The 9801-nt window shown below is 36.4% G+C and overlaps 1 protein-coding gene across 1 annotated transcript; it reads right to left on the bottom strand.

The window, feature by feature from the left end:
• Window positions 1–6426: 6426 nt before the first annotated feature.
• LOC104907219 (protein FAR1-RELATED SEQUENCE 6-like) lies at window positions 6427–8898 on the bottom strand. Its single transcript, XM_010696114.3, has 4 exons — window positions 8346–8898; window positions 7517–8026; window positions 6937–7145; window positions 6427–6753 (listed from the first exon to the last, which is right to left on the bottom strand). The coding sequence occupies exons 1-4, from the start codon at window positions 8896–8898 to the stop codon at window positions 6532–6534; spliced, it is 1494 nt and encodes a 497-aa protein (XP_010694416.2). The 3' UTR covers window positions 6427–6531.
• Window positions 8899–9801: the final 903 nt, after the last annotated feature.

Genomic DNA, 9801 nt, shown 5'->3' with positions numbered 1-9801 from the left:
AACAATTAATAATTATTTTTTGTTGTTTTTGTTCTCAATAGGAAACAATTTATAATGCTCGACAACAACTTTAGCACGAAAATGTAATGTCGGACCACAACGAACTTAAGTCGCACCTCGGCTCCATAATTAATGAAAACAAATGTGTATGGAGAACAATAGTTAGTAATGTCTTTTGGCACTGGTTTTGGTCATTTGCAAACCAAAACTTGTTCCAAATACTACGTTGTCTTTTGGCATTGGTACAGACATAACTGCTTCTAAGTTATATCAATCTATGGTGAACTTCGTACCAACTTGTTGCTTGTAAATTATCACAACAAGCTTTCATGAAATGACCCCAAACACAATTTTTTATACAACCAAGTAAGGATGGGGGGAATCCCACAAAATATTGTATTGATTACGAATATACAATTGAGCAATCTTTTGCTGATTATGAGTTAAAGGAAAATATTCCTAATACTACTAGGCTATTCTTTCTTAACGCCATGATAGTGTATCCGAAATCAACCCCAAAAGAAGTAAACTTGGTGCAAAATGCAGTTCTCATTGCCATGGTCCATGTGAGTGACGATTTATATTTGTTTAATTTATAACATGTTTGATATAATTTTTATCAGTATAATATATTTCAATAAAATAATGCAGGATTCCTCTGGCATTCTTCGTGCCATGCATGAGATGCACAAGACTGTCAGGATTCAAGAATGTACTTCATCTCCATACGGAGATGTCTTCAAATACTAGATTACTACTAAAATATAAGAACTATACGAATTTTTTGCCGTATCGCAAGGAGTTCAGGATAGTGATGTGGAATTATGGCACGAGGAAAAATTGTTAAGTAGATTTCAAACTATAGGAGAGACTGATATTTGTGATAGCGATATAATTTACATTCACTACATTTCAAATGAGTAGGCTATGTGTTTTTGTAAGCCGCAAATGTCGATTATGGTGTACTGAATTCTTGTTTAATTTCCCTCTATGTTGTTTAAACATTATATCTATGGTTTCAAGGTGTATGTTCTTTCAAATATGACATATCTTACTGTTCAGGCCCAAAAAATACTAAATTGACAGACGCACAAAGCTTCAAATACATGGGATTATTAATAAAAAAAAAATAGCTATTATCATAAATGAGGTAATTTAGTTACTCCACTCTCACTTACTCCACTCTCTTACACTTCATCAATGCATTAGGTACTTTTTCCAACCTCCACCTAGGTACATAAGTAATAGCTAGTTAGTAAACTTTTTTTCAAACTCCACCTACGTAGTACATAAGTAATAGCTAGTTAGTAAACTTTTTTCCAACCTCCACCTCCACCTACGTAGTGTTATGTATAGGTCTACTGGTGAAAGTGGAGTCTATAACAAATTTGTAGTCAAGTTAAAGTACCCTTCTCTAAATAAAAGTATCCAACATCTCACTCCAGTTCTCCACTTACTCCACTTTCTTACACTTCATCAATGCATTAGGTACTTTTCCAACCTCCACCTCGGTACATAAGCTAGCTAGTTAGTAAACTTTTTATCAAACTCCAGCTACGTACATAAGTAATAACTAGCTACTAAACTTTAGTTCACCATATTAAGGTTCCAACTATCACAAGATAATAAACAACTCTCAAAGGACACGGTTCCTTTCACACAAAACATCACAAAACATTTGGAGATCCATATATTAGTGTTATGTCTAGGTCTACTGGTGAAAGTGGAGTCTACCAACATGTTTCACGTTGCCCCTCTATGGACGGTATAGTGAAGTTCCGAATTTCGTCGCACAATTACGACGTAGGCATTTCTTTCACAGCAGATGATGATAAGCCCCTAGAAGAAGTTCTACGACACTATGCTAGGGTAAACTCTCTCCCTTTCTCAAGATTGTCGTTCTAACTTCGTGGCATAGAAGTTTTCACAACTGATGCTCCTACATCTATTATGTTGAAAAATGGAGACACCATAAAAGCCATAATGAAGGTATTTAAACTTTTTCCTTCATGTGCCGCGTTCTTAATCGTACTTATGGTGAAACGATGTTTCACTTCCTACAAATAGTTCTACATTGGTACCAACATATGTAAGCATTGGTACCATTAATCGTACCAATGGTGAAATGATGTTTCACTTCCTACAAATAGTACTACATTGGTACCAACATATGAAAGCATGGGTACCATTGTAGTTTTAGTTGGTACCTATAAAATGTGTATGTGATACAACTCATTGAGGATTGGTACCCGTTTATGTTCGGAACTTAATTTGTTAACAAGTTTGTCGTCTTTTTCTGTGACATTTGTAAAGGATTACGTTGAGCCTGCACCCTACTTGGACACGACAGTTCGGAGTTTTCGGGTGCAAAATCTTCGAACAAATCCATCAAGTCAGAGAGTTCGCGTGTTCAACAACGCAACCGTTAGACATTTATGCTCGATTTGGACTGACTACGCAAGTGGTGATCCTAGTAAACTAACCTTAATCCATGAGAAGAAGGAGCTAGATCATCAAAAGACAGTGGCTGATGTGAACATAATGAGTGGTGATATAGTTTATGCTGTTTTCAAGAAGAACTAACGGTATCAAATTATAAGAAAGTAAAAGTATCGCTTTTATAAGATATAGCTATCGTTTAGGATTATTAATGAATTAAGTGGACATTGTGTGTTAGTCAAACCATCATGGAGTGTCGTTTTGTATTACATATTGCATTTATACATTATGTAAGTCTCGTTATGTTTAAGTTATTGATAGTCGATATGAAGTTCAGTTTAAGTCAGTTTTGTATACATTGCCAAGTCAATATAACTAAGTACTTTTTGGTAATTGAGTAACATTGCTACGCTTCTTACTTATATGTATTGCCACATGTAAGTACATATATGTACTTAGTTGTGGTACTAGTTGCAAGTACATTGGTACCATGTTGACTTAACTGTGTTACTAATTATACGATCATTACATACCAATTTCACCTTATTCTGGTACCAATGTTAACTCTGAGTAGCTCAAAACCGGGATATAGCATAGTACAATACGTAAATACCAAATCTTTCAGCCACTATTTCATTTTCATTCTTGAAGTTGACGTGGTGCTCCAGGACGACGAAGTGCCTGAAAACAAACATTCCAATTGTTATGCTTAAATGTATGGCAATTTTCTGTGCCTCTACTACTACAAATTGAAAATTGACCTTGAATATGACGCTGAAAAAGAAGCCCTCTTCTAGCAATTCTTATTCAACGTGACGGGGAGACACCTCATGGATAGCCCAGAACAATACAACTCCTCCACAGCAGCCTTCCTCGTACATCTCAGATGAGTATGCTCCTGGAAGCTTATTTATCAACATGTGAATCGTTGTCATTGATAGTATTGCCTCGGTTATGACCATGATAGTTGGTCGTAGTACATCATACAGTAATTGGAAATGCCTCTGAAGGACGAGTCACTCCCCTTGCATTCCAAACAACTAACTTCGTGCCAAACATTTATGACTATTTATGAATTTAGCATGAATAGATATTGATGCTGACGTAGGTACCCTTGAATATCATGGTCCCAAAAGTATGAAAGAGAGGGTACCAATATGTGAAATAAAAGGTACCAAGGTAACCCTTGTTCTTCCCATATGGGAACCAAAACCATCCAAAACAATGAAAAACTCTCCTAAACCGCATTTACTCATATTTACCAAATAATTACATTGACATGATTAGTCATTTCACTCTTGCTTGTGTAACATGGTCCATAACCCTTGTTCCTCCATATGAAGGCCAAAATTCTCCGAAACAACATTAAACCATCATAAACTCTCCTAAACTACATTTATGCTTATTTATTTCCAACCCCAAGTAATTACATTGACATGATTAGTGATTTCACTCTTGCTTGGATATCATGGTCCAAAAAATTTGAAATCAAAGTAAGAAGGAGAGGGTACCTATGTGTGAAATAAAAGGTACCAAGGTAACCCTTGTTCTTCCCATATGGGAACCAAAACCATCCAAAACAATGAAAAACTCTCCTAAACCACATTTACTCATATTTACCAAATAATTACATTGACATGATTAGTCAGTTCACTCTTGCTTGTGTAACATGGTCCATAACCCTAACCCTAGTTCCTCCTTATGAAGGCCAAAAGTCTCCGAAACGACATTAAACCATCATAAACTCTACTAAACTATATTTATTCTTATTTATTTCCAATCCCACGTAATTACATTCACATGAATAGTGATTTCACTCTAGCTTGTGTATCATTGTCCCAAAAATTTGAAATCAAAGTAAGAAGGAGAGGGTACCAATACGTGAAATAAAAGGTACGAAGGTAACCCTTCCTCTTCCCATATGGGAACCAAAACCATCCAAAACTAACAAAAACTCTCCTAAACCACATTTAATCATATTCACCAAATAATTACATTGACATGATTAGTCATTTCACTCTTGCTTGTGTAACATGGTCCATAACCCTTGTTCCTCCATATGAAGGCCAAAAGTCTCCGCAACGACATTATTAAACCATCGTAAACTCTCTTAAACTAAATTTATGCTTATTTATTTCCAACCCCAAGTAATTACATTGACATGATTAGTGATTTCTCTCTTGCTTGTGTATCATGGTTCCAAAAATTTGAAATCAAAGTAAGAAGGAGAGGGTACCAATGTTTGAAATAAAAGGTACCAAGGTAACCCTTCTTCTTCCCATATGGGAACCAAGACCATCCAAAATAATGAAAAACTCTCCTAAACCACATTTACTCATATTTACCAAATAATTACATTGACATGATTAGTCATTTCACTCTTGCTTGTGTAACATGGTCCATAACCCTTGATCCTCCATATGAAGGCCAAAATTCTCCAAAACGACATTAAACCTTCATAAACTCTCATACACTACATTTATGCTTATTTATTTCCAATCCAGTAATTACATTGACATGATTAGTGATTTCACTCTTGCTTGTGTATCATGGTCCCAAAAATTTGAAATCAAAGTAAGAAGGAGAAGGTACCAATATGTGAAATAAAAGGTACGAAGATAACCCTTCTTCTTCCCATATGGGAACCAAAACCATCCAAAACTATCAAAACCTCTCTTAAACCACATTTAATCATATTTACCAAATAATTACATTGACATGATTAGTCATTTCACTCTTGCTTGTGTAACATGGTCCATAACCCTTGTTCCTCCATATGAAGTCCAAAAGTCTCCGAAACGACATTAAACTATCATAAACTCTCCCAAACTAAATTTATTCTTATTTATTTCCAACCCCGAGTAATTACATTCATATGATTAGTGATTTCACTCTTGATTGTGTATCACGGTCCCAAAAATTTGAAATTAAAGTAAGAAGGAGAGGGTACCAATGTGTGAAATAAAAGGTACCAAGGTAACCTTGTTTCTTCCCATATGGGAACCAAAACCATCCAAAACAATGAAAAACTCTCCTAAACTACATTTACTCATATTTACCAAATAATTACATTGACATGATTAGTCATTTCACTCTTGCTTGTGTAGCATGGTCCATAACCCTTGTTCCTCCATATGAAGGCCAAAAGTCTCCGAAATGATGTTAAACTATCATAAACTCTCCTAAACTACATTTATGCCTATTTATTTCCAACCCCAAGTAATTACATTGACATAATTAGTGTTTTCACTCTTGCTTGTGTAACATGGTCCCAAAAATTTGAAATCAAAGTATGAAGGAGAGGGTACCAATGTGTGAAAGAAAAGGTACCAAGGTAACCCTTCTTCTTCCCATATGGGAACCAAAACCATCCAAAACTATCAAAAACTCTCTTAAACCACATTTAATCGTATTTACCAAATATTTACATTGACATGATTAGTCATTTCACTCGTGCTTGTGTAACATGGTCCCAAACATTTACAATCAATGTATGAACGAAAAGGTACCAATATTTGAAATAAAAGGTACCAAGGTATGATGAGAGGGTACTAATGTGTGAACTAATATGTACCAAGGTAACCCTTGTTCCTGTCATATGAAAACCAAAACCATCCAAAACTATCAAAAACTCTCGTAAACTATGCATATTTAGCAAATAATTACATTAACATACTTAGTCATTTCACTCTTGCTTGTGTACTATGGTCCGTAACCCTCGTTCCTCCCATATGAAGACCTACACTCGACAAAAGTATCATAAACTCTCCTAAACTACATTTACGCTTATTTATTTACAATCCCCAAGTAATTACATTGACATGAGTAGTGATTTCACTCTTGATTGTATGTATATCATGGTCCTAAAAATTTGCAATCAATGTATGAAGGAGAGGGTACCAATGTGTGAACCAATATGTACCAACACTTGTACATAAATTAACAAATTTTGATTTCACTTTTCACACTACGTTTGATTTATGGAAACTTAACTTTATCATTTTCATAAAGTAAGATATACGTTACAAACATCTTCCACGATAAATGTTAATAAATAGATATACAAATTACAAGATGTCGTGCTCTTTGAATTCAACCTAAGCGGAGGCGGAGCATATCATGACATTGGTCACCTGAATCGATGTTGGGCTGCTCAGAGTTACCTCCTTGTAGCATGCGTGTGAAATAGCCAATAGATCCTTCATTACATGTTATTCCTCCAATAGACTTGTGGCCTCCAACAGCTTCCATGCCATCGGTATCCTTATCCTGTCCAAATTTAGAGGGCCCAACATTTTTCTCCTTCGGTCGAACCTGTTATTGATAGGGAATAAAAATATAAATAAGGTATACATGCAACATAAACAAATGTATTGGTACCAATTGGTACCTACACTACATCACATTGGTACTATTAATGTACCCATACAATACCAATGTAAATACAACGGGATATGAAGGTCAATCATAAACAAATACAATTGAAATAGTTGTTACCTTATTCGCACCCTTTGCAACCTTCTTCGTGGGTTTTGGACAGCCATCTGCAACCTTGTTAGTGACAACTTCCTTCTTTTTCGCGACCTTCTTTTTCGGCTTCTCCACGCATGATAGGAAACGAGTCTCAAGAGGCCTATTTGCCGCCTTTTTAGGATCAACTGGGTCTTTCACCTTAGGGGCGTCTGTAGTCGAACATACACCAGAATCTGATTTAGATAAATTAAAAGGTATGAGAGTACATTGAGTGCTAGGACTTTTGAAGATCGGTGTTTCGAGTCGCGACTTCATATACATTTCTTTCGTCTACTTACACTAGATCTTCAACACTGCTAAGCCCTAAGTACGATGTCAACACACTGCCGAAGCCCAGCTGCATCTAGACACAAGTCCTTAAAATAATCCATCATTTCGTCGAAACTCTTCACTTCCTCCGTTTTGGATGGATCATGGTACGCAAATTTCACCATCGTATGCTTCCTTTGCACATTTTTCTTCCATCTCTGTAATATAAACATATCCAAGATTATTCTAATGTGCTCCATGTCTAATGCCTTAATTACATGTCTACATACAATACCTTCACATTCAAACATTTTGCATACACACAACGCGTATAGGGTTTTCCTATCAACCATCACTTGGTAACATCTGGTTTTAGATGTTAACTTTTCTTTTTTTGTTTCATCACAGTGCATCCAAATACGATCCTCCAGTGTGTGCTCCACCACATACTCAGAAATAGCCCTCCTAGATACCCCATTATCATATAAGCATTTAGTACATTGCTTTTGGACTTCCTTAAATTTTGCATCTGTGTATAATAATTGGAAAGTTTTCTCAACAGCAAAACCAGTTACCAATGTGCGCAAATACATGTTTGAGTTGGCATCAGCCTGCTGCTCATCATTTGCTCTTGACTCCATCGCTTTCATATAAGCCGGGCCAAACTGATACAACCGGGTATGCTTGTCAAGATACCCATCGAAAAAGCTATATATACTTTCTACCCGTTGGGTGGTCTTCATACCAGCCCAAAACAAATGTTTCATATATGCAGGAACCCACATCTCCCTCTCTTCATATAAACCTGCTAGAACTATATGACGTATTAAAAACCAATTGCTTGTAGAACCTCGTATCAATAAACATATTGGTATCATCCCCCTCTTACTTTGGTACATATTGTTAGCATTAGTGTTCTAAAGTAGTACCATTGTACATATATGTTCAACACAATGGTACCCATCAATTCTCACATTGGTATCTACATTACCCAAAAGTTATAAATAAGGTACCATTGTATAAAGCATTCGGTACCACTGTAGAAAGCTTTTGGTACCAGACACAACAGTTCAAAATTTACATGAAATTCTATTACTAAAGAAGTTTAAAATTAATAAACTTACCTGACAACCATGTATCTTCTTGCAGGTTAAATTTCCCAATGGTTGCAGTCCAACTCTCTTCAAACTCCGCCTTAGTCAAACTATTATATACTGCGTTCAAAAGTGCCTTCTTTATATCCGAAAAGTTGTTTTTCGCCCCTAGTTTCTTTACAAATTTGTAGGTGATATGCCACAAACACCACCGACGTCGCGCTTCAGGCATTTCAATGGATAAAGCTTTCCGCATTGCAGCTGCTTGATCGAATAGGATGCCGATCGGGTTTTTCCGCATGCATGCCAACCATGTACGGAACACCCACTGATATGTTTCAGTGTCTTCATGGGATACCAATGTACATCCAAGCAATATGATTTGGCCATGGTGGTTAACACCAATAAAATTGGCAAAAGGTAGTTCATACTCGTTTGTCAAGTATGTTGCATCAAAACATACTACATCCTCAAACTCCTCCCAAGCATCTCTACTCCTAGCATCAATCCACAATATGTCCTTGAGAGACCCATTTGTATCTAGCCTATGCATGTGAAAAAAATTCTGGTTATCTTCAGTCATTTTGGTAAAATAATCTAGCATAGCCTCTGCATCACCGTCTTTTAACTTCAATCTCTTATACTTGAGGACTACATTGTGCAAGTCTTTTTTGTGATAGCCATGTTTTGAACACCGTTTTTTGTAGTGCCAAACTATTGTGAATTTGGGGAATCGGGCCATAGCCTAAATATCATCAAATAATTTTCTCCTTACGTGGCTATCCAATTCATCTTTCCGATACATGGATATGTATCGTGACTTGCGAGGGGTAGGGGTGTGGTTTTTGTGGTTATTCACTACTTTCTTCAATTTCTACTCACCATTCTCGCTCTTAACGGCGTATATCATATTCGTACACCCACATTTTTTTGTTTTGGTGGTTCGAACAATTAAGTTCTGCTCTCCAACTACAACTCTTTTTCCATTCTCCCACCGCCTATGGATTCGATTGCCCCAACGATCACACCTCCAAGTGTAATTCCTTCTCTCACCCCTTGCATTGTAAGATCCCGATAACTTAACGATTCCAAATCCTTCTTGTTTTGCGTAGGCTAATACTCATGAATATCCTCGCAAGAGGCAAACACCATCCCTGGAGTTGGAGGGCATAACACACTATTACTACCACATCCAGTCGTTGGAGTTGAATCATGATCAACTGCCAGTGGTACAACATTTGTGCAGTCATCAACATAAAATCTATCTCCAGAACTACAACCATCCACATCCTCCCCTATATGAATTGGTACGATTCATTTGTCCACCCTTCCCTCCTCATTCAACATATTCTGATCAATTAATAATAGGATACATAAGTTACGACTTTTATTTCGGCACAAAAATATCAACAAAACCATCAAATACGATACCAAGGTAAGGTTTTCTTGGTACCATTCCTGCTATAATATGCATGACAATTTGATA

Source organism: Beta vulgaris, chromosome 4 (genome assembly GCF_026745355.1).
Source record: "Beta vulgaris subsp. vulgaris cultivar EL10 chromosome 4, EL10.2, whole genome shotgun sequence".
Taxonomy (NCBI): Eukaryota; Viridiplantae; Streptophyta; class Magnoliopsida; order Caryophyllales; family Amaranthaceae; genus Beta; species Beta vulgaris.
This window is presented reverse-complemented; position numbering and strand designations above follow the sequence as displayed.